The sequence below is a fragment of the Zootermopsis nevadensis genome, unplaced genomic scaffold (genome assembly GCF_977971745.1).
Source record: "Zootermopsis nevadensis isolate Lab colony 2312 unplaced genomic scaffold, Znev_1.0 Znev_ptg000011l, whole genome shotgun sequence".
In the NCBI taxonomy this organism is placed as follows: Eukaryota; Metazoa; Arthropoda; class Insecta; order Blattodea; family Termopsidae; genus Zootermopsis; species Zootermopsis nevadensis.
In genome coordinates this window covers 6,840,066-6,862,683 of record NW_028259143.1, presented here as the reverse complement: position 1 = coordinate 6,862,683, position 22,618 = coordinate 6,840,066, and the positions used below count along the sequence as shown (strand labels likewise).

Below are 22,618 nucleotides of genomic sequence, written 5' to 3'. Positions count from 1 at the left end.
ATATATTCAAATCATTAGTTAAAGGTGTCATTCATGACATATGAATGCCCTATAAATTTATGTTTAGTCAATATGTAATGAAGTACAGTGAAGTCAGTGCATATTAATTTTCTGTTGTCTGTTACCAATGGGTACCTATCAAGGAATTATAAAGAATTAACTAATCCAGAGATGTTACTCACCCTGTTCTGTGAAGTTGAATAATGGTGGTAGTTCCCTACCATTTGGTAGCCGTGTGTTTGTCTCCCGTAGCTCATCAAAGAAAGTGTGGGCACATGCCTGAAGTGGAGAGATGCGGGACGAAGGTGTGTACTCTAGCAGCCGTGATACCAGATCAATTGCCTCAGGTGGTGTGCGAGCGCGGAACACCTGCCATCAACACATGAAACACAACATATCCTTGTGTATTTAGATCAACTATATTATATGTACTTACCATGTTTTATGCCTGATGATGGCATATAAACACTGTAACATGTAGTCAAAGAAATATTATATTCACATAATAAACAAAGCTGACAGAAAAGGTAATAACTGACATGAAAATGAAACACGAAATAAAAAAGAGCATGTGAAATGAAGCCATTAACATATCCTTCTCCCAAATATTACACCACTCCATGCAAACCTTGTAAGAGATTACTTTACTTCCTGTCTAATGCATTTTGGATCACACGTTCCCCATGCATAATTTTCTTTAAGTTTTGAAAAAAGAAAACATTTATCAGCTTGGATTTGCATTGCTGTTTGGAGTCATTTGTCATGTCCGTTACTGTTATGTAGAATACAATACTTAATCACACAGATTTTAATATAGTATGAGAACCAAGACACAGCAAGAAGTTAGAAAATGTATGCATAGTATAACAATTGTGGCACTTTCATTCAGTTATGTGCCTCTATATTTTATATTTGTGAATGCTCTCATAGGTAGTGTAAGTATTTGTGTGTGTGTGTGGGGGGGGGGGGGGCAGTCCATCAAAACATGACCTTTATTCTTTGAAAAATGGTAGCAGTGACATAAGTTGTCTGAGGTCAATGACCATCGCATTGGATGTAGTGCCTGGCCGAATGACGACATCATCATGTGTGGTCACAAGTGAAAGCAACTACAGCTTATCAAATACCGAGACATTTTCATCCAAGACAAATACTAGACTGAGCTTATAAATTTATAGTTAATTTAGGAATTAATCAAATGCCAATTACTGACTCACTATACTTTAAAAATCATTAAAGACACATTTGGTTTTCATACTCATAAAAACCTTACAATCACCCATGCATCTAAAATGCATTTTTCCCAAGTTAATACAATAATCTAATGCCTAAGTCCTTAATATGTATGGAACTTGTTACTGCGTATGGAACAATCTATGATATCTATAACATTATCAATCACATTTAAAATATGTTCACAGTTCAAAAACAGCTACCTCAGTATTGTATCAATCCACTGGATCTATGTATAGTTGTATAATCAAAGCCAATAATGCATACTATTAAACATGGACAGTAAAAAAGCCCAATTGCATGTAATTATGATAAAAAAATTGTATATCAAATCTAAAAGTTTGTGACGACAGTGAGTCATTGGAATAAAAATTTCCTTGGATATTTTCCATCGTCTAAGAAATAATAAAATATAAAACGACGTTTCGGATATGGGGCTCTATCTCCGTCATCAGGTACCTATGTTGTTAGGCCCAATAGATAGAGCTAATCCCCATCTCCGGACCAAAAAAAAAAAAATGTAGTTGCAAGAAAACTGAAGTCAATGAGTAACATAAACGTTCCAACAAGAATAAGAAATCAACAGTCACAATTTCCACAACACTTTATATGCAGATAATTTGTAATAACACAAATCTTTCCTTTGGTTCCAAAACAAGTGTTTAACCAAATGAGACTTCTGAAAATATACTTAAAAACCACAAACAAAGAATATCCATTCAGTAGCCATGAATTCCTTCAAAAGAAGAGTCAGCATCATAAATATGTATGTCAAAAGGATTCCACAGAAATTATATAGGACCCAACAGCCATTACAGCTTCCATAAACAAGTTACTATGGAGGAACTTCTTGAAATGACTGCCATACAAAAGTACAGTATTTAGTCTTCACCACGCATTGAAACATGTAATGGACATGACACATTGTAACACACAGTTTTGTCATTTCAAAAGCTTCATATAATGTGAATGATCTGCAATCATATACCTCCAAATTCAGCATGATGAATCAAGATTCTGATGGAACAAATCTAAACATCAAGCCATACAAGCACATGAAAACTGTTCATGGGTCATTCTCAACATGTTTGGCAGACTCCATCACCTCCTACTCAGCCATTCATTTAATGCAAATGACATTTCAAACTTTGAAACAATTTCCACAATTGTTAGTAAGGAGTCAGGGAGGGTAAGTCCTGGTTATTGGGATACCCAAGCTACTACTGATCCCTACTTACTCTAATTTTCTGATGATCTGTAGTACATTTTGGAACAGACATTCTCTGCAGCATGCACTGCAAGGAAAAGCCCAAGTCCTACTTGAACCATCCAGAACTGGCAGAAATGTAGCAAACGTTGTTTTTTAATTACAGTATTCATTGCTTCAATGCTAGTCCTCATTTAACACATTTGAGTTTGAACTTAGATAATGGGAATTATGTAAAATAAATAGTTTTAAAAAGTAAAACATAAAACATATTGACCAGATACACATGAGATATATATTGACAGCAGTCATAACGTCAATCAGTAACTGAAAAACACTGAAGATTTTCAGGTATCGCCACCATAAAATACAAAATCCTTTAAAAATTCTATCCCTTCTCTGATGGGTCTGATGATGATAATGATGTGCACCACCACTTCTGAAGATTTCAGTCAATCACAAAAGTAAAAGTGGAAAAGAAACCATCACTTTCACATGCGAGTGTGCGTCATCTTTCATCTATGTTCTGAGCAATGTACAGTAGCTTCCTGCAATCCTTTATGTTTATAAAGTGTGATAAAAAAGACATGGTTTCAAAATAACAACAGCTCTCACACCTTACCAGGCTGAAACTAGAAATGATAAACATATCAAACAGAATGGCGAAGAGACAATATTTCTTCCACTGACTGAAACCATGGTGTGTGAATGGCAAGGCAATACAAATATTGATAAAAATGGACAATAGGATGCAAACTATTTGCAAGCATGTTATTTCTCTCTAGTCAAAGATAGGGTAAAGAGGGTCCTTGACTATTAACATCAGGACTCCATTTAATATTTACATTCTTAAGGTTTTCTTGAATTAAAAGTTTAACTTAAATTACTTGTCTTACATTTATTAATTTAAAGTTTTTCTCATCTTAGTGTTCAAATCCATTTTTGTTGCATTTGTGTAAATAATTATGCTTGCCAGTGAAGACAGGAGACAAGCAGAAGTTGTATTCAAGAAGCTGGAATAACATGAAGCCATGCATTAAATAGAGATAAAATATGCATACAGAGACTGGGATTTCAAGTCTGTAATTCAAGAAACAGACTATCCCTTGAAAAAGGCCAAACAGTCATCATGGACACATTTCCTTAATGTTTCTGTAAGGAAGATGGCAGATATAAGCACACCATCACAGAAAAAACTTCAATATCCAAAATATAAAAAAACACCATCTTTTATGCTGTGCTTATGTCACACAACCGCCGACACGCATAATGAGCAGCTGCGTGAATTGTATGGGTCACCTGGCATAGTGAGGATAGTAAAATCTAGGAGGCTCTGTTGGGCTGGACATATAGCACACATGTGGGTGGAGGGTCACACAGAATTTTGGTAGGAAATCCTTCTGGAAAAAGACCACTGGGCAGACCAAAAGGAGATGGAGGAAAACATCAAGATGAATCTTAAGCCTTGTATCGACTGCGCGCGGCTGCCTCGCGCACCTGTTCGTGCGCGGCAAACTCGTTCGTTCGCTCATTGTGCTCGTGGTTACCAGCATCGAGCGCGGCAGGCGTGTTCGGCTGTGATCGACGCTGTTCGTCAGTTCTCGCAAGATCACCATGAATACAGCACAGTGAAATCCCTTTGCCGCGGGACAAAGAACCGCTCAGATTTGGCTCGACGCGAGCCAAGTTCGAGCGCGGCATTGTTCGTTCTGCCACGCGTAGCAACATGGTATCGACTTTGCGAGGCAAAGCAACGAACATTGCCTCGCGAGGCAGCCGCGCGCAGTCGATACAAGGCTTTAGGGAAGTGGGCTGTGAGGATGGCAAATGGATGGAGTTGACTCAGGATCATGGCCAGTGGCAGACTTTGGTGTTGCCGGTGTTAAACCTGCGGGTTCTGCCACCATGGAGTTAGCTAGTTATCCAAATGGAGAGACAGGTGAAAGAAGAAGCTTGTGGCTTCAAGAGGAGTGGTTGCAGTTTCTAAATGTCGTTCTACCAAAACATGCCTTTTCATTTTCTACCCGCAGAGGCAACTAAGTAAGGATGCTTATATGTAACTTCAGATATCAGAGGAGTAATTCGAAAGTACTTCATTAAGTTTGTTCAATGGGATTTACCTAACACATTATGCTTGAGGCACTTAATCACCAAGCTTGATAAGGGTTTATTGCATAAGACACTGGGAATCTGCACTAGTGAGAATTATACACAGAATGTATCACAAAATTTCATAATTATTACTTTGTAGTTCTTGGTAAATTCACCACACAGAATAAAGTATATGAATAAAAGTAGACACACTAACTTCTTTTCATGGCATTATAATCTTTACGAGTTCAGATTAATATTGTCATATGCACCACATACCTGTTTCGCACTGAGACGATGTTACAAATAAAGTTATCACCACAGCATGTTAAGAACACAGAGCCATTAATTTTAAAACAACTTCAATGTTTGAAAGACAGAAGTATGCTGCATTCAACTTCCAGTCTACCCTGAAGATATATCATCCCTGTAGTTGCTCATATTTTACAATGTTTAAAGGGAAAAAAAGTTCCCTATTTTTTTCAAAACCTAGAAGTATATATTTCCCACACATCTGATTTAGTTAAACACTCTTTTCAAATCACCAAGGATTCTTCATACTTGTAGTAGGACTACTTATGATATTAAAGTATAGTTGAGGACAATTCTTGACACATTTACTCACAGACAGATACAATTCATGTCCCTTTTATATATCCAAGTTCCCAAATTCAAAAAGAGAAAACCCAGTGTGATTATACTAAACAAAATATGCTGTACAAAGATGCTTTCTTTGTACCTACATTCTTATAATACAATAAATTCTGAGCATTCAACATGTAAGCACAATATCAGTTCTCTGTGTGATTTATCGTATGTTTAACTTTCCTCATGCTACTATAACCTCTAACGCCATACCTTCCATACCTTTTGCCACGGATGGGATTTGATCTGTGGGAATTTGAACTCTGTATAGTTGGGATTCATCTCTCGAATTTGCTCTCTTGTAGGAGTGCCAAGGACCTTGATAATTTCAACTAGTTGATCAACACCAGAGTCTCCGGGGAAAATAGGCTGACCTAACAGCAACTCGGCCAACACGCAACCTGCACTCCATACATCTGCAATAAACCAAGGCAAGTGTTACTGCAGATAAAACACTAAGAGCCTGTACTTTTACATATATGTGTAAAAAGACGTTACAAAGAGAAGTTCATCCAACAGTTACAGCACTCTGTACAAGAAGTCAATAAGATGGTTTGCAGTCATACTTTAACATCAACAATCTACTCTAAGACCTCCATTATAACAAGAAATGATGCAGTTAATTACTATGAATCACTGCATATTTGTTCTTGTGACCAATGTGTAACGACCATTCTTTGTTTATGCATCCAACCATATTCACAGACACATTCAGATGTGGGGAATGTGATGGACAGTGTTCTACGTTCAACTACTAAATGAAGAATCTGACATACCTATCTTAGTAGTATAATCAATGGCCCCAAATATAAGTTCAGGTGCCCGGTAGTATCGTGAGCAGATGTATGAAACATTAGGTTCCCCTTTGACAAGATGTTTAGCGCTGCCGAAGTCACATAACTTGAGCACACCTGTCTCAGGATCCAACAACAAGTTCTGAGGCTTGATATCCCTATGGCAGATCCCCAAAGAGTGGATGTATGCCAGGCTCCGGAATAACTGGTACATATACAACTGTGTAAACAATAAATTAATTATAAACATTGTGTTGTTATGATGACAATGACAATGACAATAATAAATTAAATTACTATTCTTGAAAGTACAGTAATCAAATAAAGGCTTCTTGGGGTATGTCAGTAAGATTAATTCCCAACATTTATGAGACTGTCTCTGCCTCTGTCACATGGCTGACCACCTAAGATGACGTAACTTCATTCAGTCACTGTGAAAAGCTTCAAATCTTACACAACAATTCAGTTCTTAATTTTGAAATTTGTATTGTATAAAACAGATATTAACATCCCATGGTTTATTGTCAACATACAGTGTGTTACTGATGTACAATAAAACCGGTACCTGAATTTTGTGACAGACCAGATTTACCCCCTTGTGTACAAACAAAATTACCTTCTAATTTCAGGCATGTTACACAACTCAGAGGCCAATGCCTTACTTTCTCTGCTACTACAATATCTAGATATGGAAAAAGATACAGGTATCTTCTAGCCAGGCTCAAAGTTCCCTTCTGAAATTAACAAATTCTCTCATAAGGTACCAAATCTCAAATGATATTTCAATCTTCCATTTAAGACATATCTATTTGTGTAATTTGATCATCAAAATTTTCTTCAAGGCACTAGTGAGATTCAAAAGTAAAATTATCGCTCATCATTATTGAAATGATCTAAATATACGCATGTTTAAGTGAACATGCATGGAATAATATACAAAATTAAATTACTTTTGCTTTATGTTTCAAACATAACTAGAGCTACAGGTGGCTTGAGTATATTACACTATGAAGCGAGGTAATTTACACAAAGCAAAACAACATTCATGTCAACCACAGTTTCTGAGCATCATTAAAAATGCACATCACATACATGTGAAATAATAAACAATTAGAACTCAAGTCACTCACCTTTATAAAACTAATAGGTATAGTCTGCTTGGATTTACTGTAATGCCTAGCAACTTTGTACACAGTCTCAGGGATGTATTCCAGTACTAGATTCAAGTACACTTCATCCTTCTGAAAAGTATTGAAATTACACATCAGTTAGGTTAGGTTGGGCAGTAAATGTTTGTTTCTGCAACTGAATTCCTCAGTTTTGTTACTTGGCTTATAAGAATTATAATGTTTTGATGATGACAATAATATAAAAGGCTTGTGTAGAAGTACACAAGGAGAAAACTAAGCGTATATGTTCATGTCTCATCGTCAGTGTTTGAGTGTTTGCTTCTTTTGGGTTTATTTAATGAGGCTATACAGCCTCAACCAACAGCATGAATAATAAAGACTGAACTGTAAAGTATATAAAAGGAAGTAGTCCTGGAAGGACTGAGAAAAAACACTAAAGAGATAAGTCATAAAGTAGACCATAATTTGAACCTGGGATATCCCAAATACAAAGCAGGAGTGCTAACCACTTAGTCACAATGCTCAGTCTCATCACCTTAATGTAAGACTAAATCATTACATTAAGGTAATTAACAATTCCTTTGAAAATTTGATGTTTAAATCTTTGGGAATTCCAGTAACAAACCAAAATAGCATTCACAAAGATTAAATTTGGGAGATGTCTACCACTACTCAGTTCAGAACTTTTTATCTCATCTCCTACCTAAGGAAGAAAATATTAAAATATACAAATGCATTATGAGTGCAAAACATGATCTCAAATCTGAGATCATAAACTGACAACGCGAGATTTGAGATCCTCATGGCAATGAAGAGGTCACTGTTAAGACTTCTGGACTGTAACAGCATCAGGACTTGTTTGGTACCAATCAACCTATAAGTCATTGGTGAATCCTGGTGGAGAAGTCAGGTTGTGCAAAAATGCAATATTATTAACCTCCCCAACAATTACATCAAAATTATATGAAATGATGATGATGATGATGATGATATGCAGCTGTTGTGTTGCATAGAAAACATTCCCTCCATATTCCTGTAATTTTAGTGGTCTGGTGGCACTACTAGCCAGACTGGAGTATTCATCACAGACACGAATCTACATATTGTTACAACCCAGAAGACCAACAAGAGCATAAGTTGAAGGTGAATGCAAAAAAGGTGATCAGAAAATATTCAGACATATAAAACACAAAGTAACATATAAGAATGGAGGACATTGTATGAAGAGATGCATCATAATTTGTACACTTCAACAATATTATTAAGGTGGTTAAATCAGAGCAGGGCATGTAGCATGCATGGCACAGAATGTAAATTCATAAGCTTAGATGGAAAACCTTAAGGGAAGAGGTCACATGGACGACAAGTCCAGAGAGTAGAGAATAATAATAAAACTGAGGTTAAATAGGATGTGATGATATGGATTGGATTCAACTGACTCAGTTTAAGTAAGATAAAGTGATGAGCTCTTAGAACACATTAATAAACTCTGTTTCCATAAAACGCAGGAAATTCCTTGATTACATGAGTGAAATATTAGTTTCTAAAGGACTCTACTTCTTGGAGTTTACTGGTTAGGGTGACAGTTTATGAACTGGTGTAAATAACAAAGGTAGTAATTGTTCCTGCAACTATTGATTTTTTGGAAGGTACTATCATATTTATTAGAAAAGCGTACTTCAGAAAACAAATTAAGAATTCGTGAACAAGTTAAAAAGTAACTTTCAACAACACAAGTTACGCCACCGAATCAAATTGCAATACCCTGCCCATTTTTCATTCCATATCCAAAAATATAAATGTGATTTCTGAGAAGCTAATAGTTTCTTAGCTACCCACGAGACTCCATACCTTTTATGGAAACCGAAGGTTCACTACTGTGTTCACAACAGACATATTAATTCAATCTACAACATATCAACACATAAACCAAAAAAATGTTCAAAATCATACATACCTAAGTTTTCCAGTTCTCACAGCAGTGAAAATAATAAATGTGGTCCTCTGGGTTGTGATGCAACATCACAACCCAGAAGACAGCAATCAATACGCTAAGTCACACATGCATCTCAGGTCAGGGCCACTTCAGCCATAGGAAATGCTAACAGATTATCATAATCACAAAAAACTTGCACATACAAAGTTACATAAGGGTGTGGTGAACATTTGTCCATATTATACGTCATGGCAATAGGTCAAACTTTTACTTTCTGGTAAAAAGACACAAGATTAAATTATATAAATATAAATTTATATCTCAGTTTTAAGAGTACTCTCTGATATACTCAAATCGTGACTATAACCTACAAATTTATAAATTCCTTGTTTCATATCTGCTGTTTATTTTTAAACCAATAGAGTGCTTGCAGTGTTACAGTGGATAATCTGACAAATGCTTACACACTTAAAGTACTTAACACTGTTCTTCTATCTTGCTCAATTACAGAGTACAGAAACCTACTCTACCAGGATTCGAACCCAGGACAGATTTTCGCGGTTGTTTCCGTTGTTCTTGTAATCTCATCACCGAAAAAAACAACTTATCTGGACACCATTTTTCCAATGAACTTGGTTTTCAAACTAAAGAAATTACCTACAACAGGATTTGAACCCTGGGCAGATTAATCAGGGTTGTGGTTTTGTTTCAATAATCTCCTCACCAAAACAATTTTCAATGGGACTTGAACAAAGAAGTTATCCTGAGGGTTTTGTGATTTTTTAAGCCTTCTACGAAGAGAATGCTAAAATAGGCAACAACAGTTCCCTACTTTCCATTCATGACCACTTTCTTGTCTCATCAAACACAAAAGAAACTAAAACCTCCACCAGTGGAAATAACCATCAAAAACCACACAAACTGGGTGGGCAGGTGGTTGGGTGTCATGACAATTGTTAGCCATTTTAAGGTCAACCACAAGGCCAAGAATCCCTTAATAGCATTACCATGGCAACAAGCTTGATAGACAATGGCTATTACTTATGAAGATAATGATTTAAATGGACTGCAAGGCGAGTGTTCCATCACATCTCACTGTGAGTGACAGTCCGCTTTCATATCCGGTAGCATTATGATGGGAAAGGGAAGGCGGTGAGTAAACCAGTTCTACATCCACTCATTACCACAATCAATGATACTTAATTCTTGATACCAGTCAAACCAGTCAGAAAAAAGGGTGCTCAAACAGCTGAATTCTACTATAAATATGTTTTACTGGTTTTCAGATGTACCGAGGATAAGAAAATGTTCAAGAACAGAAGAACTAGGGTGTAACTGATGATTGTGGATAAAGTCTGTGTGGCTGCAAATACTTGGGGGGGGGGGGGGGGGGGATAAAACAAAGAAACAACAACTAAAACTAAATGAGCAAGAATGTATTTATTATTAGGTATGTATGAACATTAAGAAACTAAGTATGTTTGGGACTCAGCAGGAATGCAAAAAACATCAGTCAAGATACCTGGTAACAAAGATGATCCAGATACCTACTCAATACGAATCTAAAGCAAGCATGTTTCACTGATATTTTGACAAATTTTTAATTTAATTTATTGCTTCATGGCTTACAACCTTCCAAAAATGCAAAATTTTAATCTCTAAAAAATGCATAATAATAATAACCTTAAAATATGAATAAAATAATGTCCCATGTTTTTATAAATAAAATGATCCACTCCAGAACACTGTTAGTGGTATAATACACCAAAGCATATAAAGCCAAAAGCAAAGACATAAAGGAGACAGTTGTAAGAAAATTAATTGCATAAACGGTGCAATAAAAAAAAAAGAACATATCCCTTATAGCTAGGCGGAGGGGGGGTACTAATCACACAAAAATCAGGAGTTATGTGAAAGGGTCTTATTGCACTATACATGAAATAAAAATAAACAATTAATTTGAGTCAGTAACCTCAGTGTAACTATAATCAACCTGAATCACTCCTTCATAATTAAATGACAAAATAATAAATATATTTTATTACAACTGTACCTCAAAATACATGCAGAGTTTAATAGGGGCACATTTCTTTTTTTCTTTTTCTTTTTTTTTTTGGGGGGGGGGGTCAGAATAAGCCCAATACAGCATGCATTCTCCAACAAATGTATAATACATATATATATATAAGAAAAAAGTAATGTACCTTGTCACCACTAGAGTAGAAGAAGTACTTGAGTTTCACTATATTACAATGCTCTAGGCGTCTCATGATCTGAAGTTCACGATTCTGAAATGAAAATATAACACTACATTAGATACAATGCAAATGAACCAAATTCATAATGACTTGCAATTAAATATAGAGATAGAATAGTAATTCCATAGTTTAGTGGATCAGTATATTATAACATCAATGTTTAAAATAGTGTATTTCCCATGAAAAGCCATTACAGAGATTTTACCTGTAATGTCATAAAAATGGATCAATGGAGTTTCTCTTCATTTTTATGACTAACTGCCACATGTGCATGATCTGATCTTTCTGTATCTGAATTCCTTCCTAAGGAAAGATAGGTTTATATTATCATTACGACTGTACAGGGATTTTAAATACCCATACTACGGGGCTGCTAGCTGGACTTCAACTTTCAGAGTTAACAGTTTAGGTTAGGTTTGCTACTATGACATATACGCCACAACACACAGCCAACGTCTACTAACCTCAAACAAACTGGCAGATTTTGATTAAATTTGGTACAGACAAAACACCACTGAAGTCTACCTCAACTTCATACTTGTTAATTCTGTACCATTAACAAAACAAACATGCAAGTGTGTCAATTTCTGAAGGCATGACCCACAACTTTTATATAGAGGAATAAGAGAGCTGTGTTGAAGCTGCAGTGATAGATGAGGTTATATGTGACTGCGTGGGGCCATGTTCAAAGCAGGGGTATGATGTGTATATGTCTTACTACAGACACACAGTGACATGGCGCTATTCACACTATCATACACCAGAAACATACTTTCTTTCCCCTGTAACACACTTATTGGTATTATTTTAACCAACATAATGTTAAGAAAGATGCTTATACTGTCAAGCAGCGCTTCCAAGACTGATTCCTAAGGTTCTGCTGTAAAGCGAATTCACACTTCTTAGAGCAAAATTTCATTTTACACAGAGGAAGTAGTTGGACTTACAATGTCCCTTACCTTAAACCTCTTATCTTGAAGGACCTTTTTGATGGCCACCATTTCCCCAGTGTCACACAATTTTGCCTGGTATACCACGCCAAAACTTCCATTGCCTATCACCTTAGTGTCAGTATAGGACACTTCCTGGGGTCGGTCAGGACCTTGTCCAGGGGTGGCCACCACCGTTGTCACCTTGCTACCATCCTTGCCTGAGTAGAGACATGCAAAGAGAGAAAAAACACAGCAAATTTTATTTTACGGCATAACAATATTACTGCACAAAGCATTATTACAAAAGAATAAAGTATGGTGATCATGTACAATAAGAACAAGAAACTATTTCCAAAGGTTTTATTTGGTCCACTGATAACTTCAATAAATAAATAAAATAAAAATATTATGAACATGCACTTAGTTAGTGGCAGGTTGGAAACTTTTAAGTACTCTGACAAAGCCTTAAATTGCTTTACATATTCCCAGTCCTCCAGGTTGGGGGTTGGTCGCAAGGCTAACAACCTTGCACCGTAAAAAGGAAGATGTTTCGAAACCTCAATCAAAACCTCAGACATACGGACCTAACAGAAGGACCGAACGGAAAGGAGAATTGAGGAGGCCATGGACCGAATACAGACCGGACAGCCATAAAAGAAGAAGAAGATTCCTCACTAGATTACAATGTGGTCAACTCAGAAAGAAGGACTACTAATAACAAGGCAAATGTAAAGCAGAAATGAAATATCCCACTATCCATGGCACCCCATTTGAGATATCTACGGATGAATTATTCTGAGGATAACAAATTACACTGCGGCCACTACATAGCACTGATTATAATCTTATTAGTCTGACTATATTCCTGAAAGAAATCTGAGACATTCTCTACGTTTGGGATAACTTTCCCATACCTCATAAATAAATGGTATTTCCATTGATACAGTACATATATAATTATTTCTGTGGTAACATATTTTAACAAGAAACTCTATATATACTAACTACCATTGAACCAGAAGGTTCAGCACAAATTATACAAAAGGCCAATACTAATACATATATTAATATTGTGGGGTCCTGCAGTGGCCGCGCGGTCTGAGGTGTGGGCCTTGTGCCGCTTGGTCGCTGGGACCGTGGGTTCGAATCCCACTCAAGCCATGGATGTTTGTCCGCGTTTTTCTGTGTTGTGCTGTCCTGTGTACAGGTAGAGGCCTTGCGACGGGCCGATCCCTTGTCCAAGGAGTCCTACCAAATGTCTATAGATCAAGCCAACGAAAAGTTGGAACTAGCAGTGCTCAGGCACTTGAAGAACAGGTCGTTCCCAGTATATTAATATAACTGTGCCATCCCATATTGTCTCAGTGTTTCAAGTGGTAATTTTCAACGAGATTTTCGGAAAATTTTAACCCTTCCCCAAATCTGGGTCCCTTTCCAACATAAATGACTAACCACGATTATTTTGTGAGGAGATTATATACATTCTTACTATATATAACTGAACGCTCACCCTTTACTTTACTCTCACAGGCATAAAGATCAAAATTCGTTCTGGATAACAAAACTGAAAAATCCAACACATTAAAGTTTCTATGAAGTTACTGTGTTGTTATGGCAAAGTAGATACTACTATAAAACTGATAATTTTAATAGTATGTACGGGGCAATAAAGTGCACGCTTAAAACAAGAAAAGAATAGTAATCAGATGCAAGTTCTATAAAACAATGGTTGAACCAGGATACTTACAATAATAAATTACATACAACAAAAGAAGAAAACAAATGATATTTGGAGGTCAACACAGGAGTAACAAGAACAAACTACCAGAGACAGAACTTGAACAGATACAGTGAGGATATCTGATGGAAGTGTTGCCAGGAAATGCAGCAAGCAACACAGTGACTGTGCACATGCAAAACATCCTCACTGGCAGATTAAAACCGGGATACTGGGAACGACCCGTTCTTCAAGTGCCTGAGCACTGCGGGTCCCAACTTTTTCGTTGGCTTGATCCATGGACATTCTGTAGGACTCCTTGGACGAGAGATTGGCCCGTCGCAAGGCCTCTACCTGTACACAGGACAGCACAACACAGTAAAAGGCGTACAAACATCCACGGCTTGAGTGGGATTCGAACCCACGGTCCCAGCTACCAAGCGGCACAAGGCCCACGCCTCAGACTGCGCGGCCACTGCAGACTCCTGCAGATTAAAACAAAATAAAATTATTCAAATACACACAGTGTATATCTACAAAAGTTACACAGTACAGACCAAAGGGATGGAGAAATATAAGAAGACCTAAAACAAGACAGATCACACTGAAGTCACAATAGGCTTGAAAAAAAAAAAAAAAAAAAAAGACGGATATTTTATTCATGAACATAGTAGACTGCTCTTGTCATTTATATAAAGGACCCTACCTTCAGCACTTTCATATTCCTCCAACACCCTACAGAAAAATGTGGCAAATCCTAACGAGTTGTACAATAACGATGTTATTTACTCCAATTAATTATATGGTTTTTCAAAATTACATATAAATGCTGTTTTAACATACAGTAATGAATGCAAGCCTCAAGCATAATAGTACACATCACAAAAGCAATATAGATTTTACCACTAACAGTTGTATTATTTCCATCTTTCAGGGATTAATGCACTGTCTTCTAAAATATATATTCATCTTCCACCACACCACACTATATCATTTTCTATCTATTCCAGTGACAATTCTTGGGCTGAGCATGTGCGTAAAAGAATTAGAAGAACAATTACAAGTCTGTTTCAATAATATTTAATTTTAGGTCTTCTCTGAAGCTCTGAAGTTTCTAGGCACATCAAGTAAGCAAGGAGAATGAAAACTAATTAGAACCATCCACCACTATTTTTAGAAGGCCAATCTTTTTTTCTTTTCTTCTTCTTCTTCTAAAGGATAACCCCATTTGTCTTTCCTATGCAACTCACACCCCAGTTCACTCCACTCCCCAGTATGTAGTAAATCAATGCCACACCCCAACAATTATCCACCCTGCTTATCCACAACCTGGCTCTCCCTCAATTCAGGTAGCCATGACTTGAATGCGAGACTGCGCATATCAACAGCATGTGGACCACGGTTCTTCTCTCCCTCACGCCCCAATTCTCCTTTACATCCCCTATTGTATAATGCGTGACAAGTAAAGCAAGTTTAGCTGTCCCACTAAACGGGGGAGTGGAGGTATAGGTCCTACTCTTTCTTGACCTCCGCACTAGATGGAGGTGAGTGGTCAGCATTCCCTCCAGGAAAGGACCCCCGGTACCCATTGGACAGGAGGCTGGGTGGAGGAAAAATCCTCTGCCCCAGTCGTCCAGCACTATACTGCCTGAGCTATTCCGGGTCATCCTGACAACAAGAGAGGGCAAATTCTTCAGGGTCTTTACAATGGCAACAAATAACATTAGTTAACTTCTAACGACTTCTTTGTCTGAGATTTGCCATTCTGGTGGTGGTAAAGATGTCGAATGTGATCTTCTGGGTTGTCACGATGTGCAGACATGTAAGTGGATACCAACGTTTCTGCGGAACCTTGGAGGACGAGATACATTCCTCTCGAACGTTGGTAACCATTTACAAGGTGATACGGCGGTGTAACCCAGAATACCACGACTGACACTTCTTCGTCAGTTCCAATAATCCGGATTACTCATCTTCTCGACTAATAGAGTGCAAAGTAGTGAGTGCATCATTTGGATTCTAAGAACATATTTAATGGACTGTGTTAAAAGGCGCATTTAAAACGACGTAGTGCAATTTAATGCACCAAATACAGCGGCAAGATATAAACAGTAATCGCTATTATCGCTTTCAATACAAAAACCCACAAATGCCCTTCGGTTTTCGCGGCCAGAATTCAATGCACAGTTCTAGAGGTCTGCACGGGCCGGGACCTGATAGCACAGATAATGTTCGGGTCGAGTCAAGGACTGTTTTAAATGATAACAAAGGTTATGCACAATACTTCGGCCTTTGTTAAGCCATTCTTTTTTCGCAAAGAAAACGTTATACGTGTTATGCTTGTCACACCGTATGTAGTTCGAGACAACATTCAATATTTGGCATCCGACATCTTTGTACCGTTCCTCAGACGCTAAAATAACATCAGGTGTTCTTTTAGTATCGTTACATAATTCATTCAAGCTTTACTGGCATTTATGAATTAAGAGAAACACGTATTAATGATAAGCCAGTCAGGGTAAACTGTAAAAGAATCGGGCCGGAATAAAAGGAAATGGGGCAAAGGTATTAAGAAATGAAGACGCGAAAGACGAAAATTAAAATTAGACTTGCATGGACTACATCCGTCTCATGGCTGACGTTCAGCGGGCGAAGACTTCGCAGAATGCCTGCAGGAAAAGAGGTAAAGCCAGACAAACTTTGCTTAGTCTGAACCCCAACTTCACGGTTCAAGTTCCGAGGGCGTTTTATTATTTCGATAGCGTTTAGTCCAGATGTTGGCAAGGACTTCAGTTCTGTCAAAGTCGATTCCGTGGAGTGTTCGGATACCGCTAATTCTCCAGTCTTCTGTCTCTGATGTATAATGAAATTCCAGTGGACATGCGGTGGCCCTTTGTGCCTAAAAGCACCTTAGCACAGGAGCATACGCAGGCCTACGACAGATTTCCACATTTGGAGTTCGTTCTTAACGGAACTAAGCCGGAATATCATTTTGTTGAAAAAAGTATACACGCCGTTAAGAAACCATAATTTAATTCAATTTAACTACAAGAAAAATGTTTATAATCCATGCACAGTAATTCGAAATGCAATTCGCATCATCATCTTTCTGCCACAATCAATTCTTCAAGAGCTTATCCAATTCATGCTGCCCTCTAAGGACGATGTACTGACCGACGCAACACACTCGTACGTTTCTCAATGACTTCGCCTTCGGATCCCTAAAAATAAACTACTCCGGAATTGCACTCAAGTTGGCAGAGATCTGCGTACATCTACATCCCTCTCTACGAGTAAAAATAAGAAATTAGCGTTAACACGCAGTCGCTCTACATAATACTCACTAATTCATGGTTAAAATTTATCTGCAAGCGTAATGATACAAGCAAAGGTAAAAGAATATAAGCCACACAAACGTATCTATCATGTTTCTAAAATCGCTGATAAGGATTTTTAAAATCACGGTGATCTATGTTCGTCACGCCGAACGTCGCCGTAGGGAGGTCCTTCATTTAAATCTCGACCCCACCTATCCTGAGGGTTTTAGTGGTTTTAATCAGTTCCCGATACAAATACCGAGATACGTAGAGCCTCAAATAAGGCCACCACCACTTCCATACAATTTCCAATACATTATTCATGAGTCACTTTATCATTCAACGACATATATTCTGAGTTACTGACAGCATCGTCAGGTAAACCATAAATAAATTAGAAATAGAGGACATGATATGAATCGGGGTCCGGCTAACAAAGATTATTTCAAACAGTGACAGATCCGCGCTCTTGATAATTTAATGGACACTATTTAAGTACGTAGGCGAACAACATTTGACATCCGTCACTCCAGAAACAAACTACGATGACAACGCTTATTTTATACCACATGCTCGTGGATAAATTTCCTGCCGGGTGATTGACAGATCGCGGAAGAAGACGAACTACGTCCACCACTCTTTCGTCGCTAGATACAAGCACCGCCCATCTCAACCCCGTTGACTGATTATGATAATATTTGGTGAAGAATACAAATTATGAAGCTCCTCATTATACAATGTCTCCAGTCTCCTGTCACTTATCGCTCTTAGATACAAATATTCTTCTTAACTTGTTCTCAACCACCCCCTGTATAAGAGGTTATTCCCATAATGTGATAAGACCAAGTTTAACACTAAAACAGTAAAGCAGCCAGAACAGTACGTTACGTAGTAAAACACGTATGTATCAGAGAACATTCTGCTTAGGCAAAAGTTGTCAGTGGAACCACGGTTCCGGAGAATTTGACGTAAATACGTCTATACGGAAAGGAAGTTTATATATTGGCTTTATTATAAATATTTCCTTTATACATGCTTTACAATTGCGTAAAGTTTGATTAAGACATTGGTTAATCAACTTGAATTAGTTACGCTTAAGATGGGTCTGTGGTAGATGAATATAATGTAATGTAATGAAATGTAATGTAAGGTAAGGTAATGTAATGTAATGTTTCCTAGGTAACAACAATGCCGAGTAAACACGACGTTCCCTAGGTACACTTGTTACACTTTTTCGTTTCCCTTTTTCGTTACACTTTTTTGCCGAATGACCCTTCCTTATAGACGTATTTACGTCAAAAAGCCACTGTAACAGGGTATCTATGTAAAACGACGTTAGCACTGATACACAAAAGCGCGTTCTTAAATGCATCTTGGAGAGAGGCATCACTGAACACGTCACGTGACAATAACACAGATGTCGCTTGCCGGCATGTTCATTTTTATACGCGTGTAAATAATTTCAAAATGTCGACTAAACATAACTGAACTCGTGCAATACAAATCCAAGGCCTTTCTACTTAAAATGCATTTTCAGTTGTTAATCACTGCGCAAATATCTTAGAAAGAAAATAAAACCTCAAGCACCGGCAAACACAACACTGACGATTAAACTCTTTGCACACCTGAAATTCTCTGAGCAATCAGAGGGAATCCCAGAGCGTCGCAGGTGGAAATGTCAGAGAGACTGGCACAACACACAACTTTCCACATTTCTGTAGCTACGCCAATAAGAAATGTTTTCTTAGAACCTCTTTCCGTGCATTACATACATAGACACAGACTATATATTAATCTATCTTGAAAGTATATGAGTGTTTATGACTCTCAGACTGAAGAACATGGACTCTACTCAATCGTTTCATGTCTATAAAACTTTATGGAGTATAAAAAATACCTGCAATGAAGCTTCCAAATACGAAGGATCGAAAATGATATTATGTTTCTATTCAGTCACTACCAACGTCACAAATTATTGTAATTGTTTAAAACCGTTATCTTGCTATCTACAAATCCTTGCACAGCAAACAAAAGTTTCCAAATTAATCTGACCAAGAAAACGTTCCGAGTTTATGAAGTACCAATGGAACCTTGTCTTATGCCCCACTTTATGGGGTATAAACGATGAAGAGAATTACTTATAAAAATAAATCGACCAGAAAAGTTTTAAAATTTTCTTGTAGTGATTAAAAGTCTGAAACAGGGTTATGTCAGAATTTTTACAATTTTTACCTACATATATTAACTAAATCATGAAAGTCTAGTTTGATTTCTTATATAAATGCTTCAAGATAAGAAAATTTACACGAAGTACGAAGAAACAAAAGTTATTTTAAAATTTTATGCCTTTCAAAATAACAATAGTTCTTATATATCTGTTCTTCGGAAATTCTTTTGATGTTAGGAGCGATGGTGGAAAAACAAACCGAACACTGAAGATTGCTGTCTTCTGGGTTGTAGCGCTGTGTATTCTGGTACAAGTTTGTCAGAGTTTCAGAGGTCCCTTCTGCCTCCATCATTAGGACGAATCATCGCTACACGACGCTACAACCCAGAAGACAGACATCTCCATATTCACGGCCATAAAAACCTCAAATCTTACTTAACTGAACACCGCTCATCAGCTGTCGGAACAAGATGAGATATTATATGAAGGAGAAAAAAGGTTTAATTCAAAATGCTAACAGTTTAAATTACACTTCTTTTGCTTGGAATGTACTGAACATTCCAATTATACGATCCAAACTGAACTATTCCCATTTGAGTTTCAGTTACAAAATATTATTTCACTATTTTGGAGAGGAAATTGCGATAAACCAAAGTCGTCGAAACTCTCGATTCATCGTGAATCCTCTGGGTTCCACAAAACACAGTTTCCAAAACACTGCACTAAATATGCAGAAACTCTTCACACATACAGTTAATTCCAATAATCCAACATTTGTGCTACGTAATCCATACAACGGAATCCATTAGCTTATTGAACATTAATTAATTTTCATACATCAAACAATTCAATAAAGTCATGCGTGAACATATCAAAGGCGATTGTATGCCTAACCCGCTATCTCCCGTCAAACAGGAGCTCTGCTAATCAGGGCTGGTTATCCTCTCTTGCTCGTTAATACGACGGTAAACGCATGCAGTATTACTTCGGCAAGGCACTAGAACATGAAATACGATTGAGAAAACTATGATGAGGAGCTTCACAATTTGCAGTAATACAGGCATACCTCGTTTTATTGCGCTTCGCAGATATTGCGGGGGTTTTTACAAATTGAAGGTTTGTGGCAACCCTGCGACGAGCAAGTCTATCAGCGCCATTTTTCCAACAGCATGTGCTCACTTCGTGTCTCTGTGTCACATTTTGGTAATTCTCGCAATTTTTTAGACATAATGCTATTGCACACTTAATAGACTACAGTATAGTGCAAACATAACTTTTATATGCACTGTAAAACCAAAAAATTCGTGTGACTCATTTATTGCGGTGGTCTGGAACCGAGCCCGCAATATCTCCGAGGTATGCCCGTTAGATCCGTTACTGTAGGATTCTTGCAACAAATATTTCTTAAACTTCGATGTGCTTAAAATAATAAATGTATTTTGGTTTGTAAATGAGTAATCCATCCATGTATTATGTTTCATCCATATTTTAAGTGGTGTTACTTGTACTCTTCATTCCGAAAAAGTTGTGGAAGGTCAAATATAAAAATAGGCTCTTGGAAATATCTTGCCATATTTTTAGCTCGGGAAAACTTCTGGAAGATCCTTGGCGAAGTTACTGCCCAATCAAACGCTTCGCCACCATCCCATTCCAAGATGACGGCAGCAAAGGCGTTCCAAAACCAAAAAGTTATCAAAGTCCATGCGGGATTTCTGATAAACATAACAAGGACCAGAGAAGATTTGTCTAAATTCTTTCCCAACCTATGTACACGTGCAACCCATCACAGCCTCCTACATCCGAATAAACCAACAATACTAAGTTCCCAGTTAGGCAATATCCAAATATTTCCCCGAGAACTTGTTTCGAAGCAGCACTAAACGACTCGAAAAACCATTGCTTTGTATGTCCTGTTCATCAGCGTTTTCAAAAGCAGGGAGGATATCAAGTTTCTGAGCTGAATAATAAATATAAGAATAGGCCTATTCAGAATTCATTATTCCCTCAATTTCATCAATAATCTAATTTCAGTCTGTTACTATTTTTCCCAGGTAACTAAGTTCCACACTAGCGAAATTTTAGTTTCACAGCAGTGGCAGTTCATATTGTAATCTCTACTAACATCGTGTTGTGGAACCTGCTGCATCAGTCTCAGAAATAGATTTCTACCCCGAATATGGAAGGAACACGCTCCTCCAAAATACTGGGAACCACCTACAGGATTATGCAGTATCACCAGTCATAAAAAACAACACAGATGTAACGTGTGAACTGTAGGGATGTTATCTAATCTCGTTATTTTAAAATCATCGTTCTTTATCAGCCCTGAAGATATCCTCGGTTAAACGATTGCTGACAGCAAAGAATCACTCAGCATCTGATACCGAAAAGACACCCAATAACGATCGGTTTCAGAATTTAAAAATATACAGAACCAAGCCTTAAACATTTTCCTTTTTTCACATTTTATATAATTTGTCCACGCCTTCATATCCACTAATTTAAATTCCTATTAAACCCGTGTTCATTAATCGTTATTGAATTTGAATGTTACAAGATCAGTATTGCACTGGAATAAAATGAATGTTGTGCGAAAAACGCGACACACAAACGTTCTTTGCCCAAACCATATCGTGAAGAACGCCTACCGAATGCGAAAGTCACGCCTTCTGTTTTGTAATGGATGATAACAAGTACTTCCAGGTGTTATTCTTCTCATTTCATCATTAACCTCACATCTATTTGTTACCGTAATTCCCTATGGTTCCAACTTTAAACATTATCAAAATTATTTATCACTTATATTTTGACAGCATTGCTAATTTCGATTGTGTCATGTTCGTGCAGGACTCACATGGCATCGTAGACAAACGGTAAGATTACTTTCGTTAAGTTACTAAACGTTACGTTGCTGATCAATTTAAAGAGCCAGGTGTGCATACAGCAGAGCTCTTCAACCTGGAACCCAGCCTTAATGACGTTGATGCCATTGGGCAATTAAAACGTTAAAATCTCCAGGTATCGACTCAATTCCAGAGGAACTAATCCATGCAGGTGGTAGGACACTGCACTCAGAGATACATAGGCTTATAGTCGCGATTTAGGTAGGGAATCCTTCTGGAAAACGATCACTGGGCAGACCAAGAAGGAGATGGGAGGATTATATCACATGTATCTTTGGGAGATGGAAT

General features: G+C 37.4%; 1 protein-coding gene across 5 annotated transcripts in view; it reads right to left on the bottom strand.

Annotated features, from left to right (window-relative positions):
• The window catches only part of LOC110828127 (glycogen synthase kinase 3 beta homolog shaggy), a 60,014-nt gene that overhangs the window by 5,977 nt on the left and 31,419 nt on the right, over positions 1-22,618 (bottom strand). For 2 of the 5 annotated variants that reach the window (XM_022060521.2, XM_022060517.2), the window contains exons 2-7: positions 12,254-12,444; positions 11,241-11,324; positions 7,101-7,211; positions 5,953-6,190; positions 5,390-5,592; positions 183-369 (exon numbers count right to left, since the gene is read on the bottom strand). In XM_022060521.2, the coding sequence (XP_021916213.1) occupies positions 183-369; positions 5,390-5,592; positions 5,953-6,190; positions 7,101-7,211; positions 11,241-11,324; positions 12,254-12,444 (1,014 nt within the window). Of the gene's footprint in view, positions 1-182; positions 370-5,389; positions 5,593-5,952; positions 6,191-7,100; positions 7,212-11,240; positions 11,325-12,253; positions 12,457-22,618 lie in introns of all 5 variants that reach the window. The other 3 variants (XM_022060522.2, XM_022060518.2, XM_022060519.2) reach the window with 2 other exon arrangements.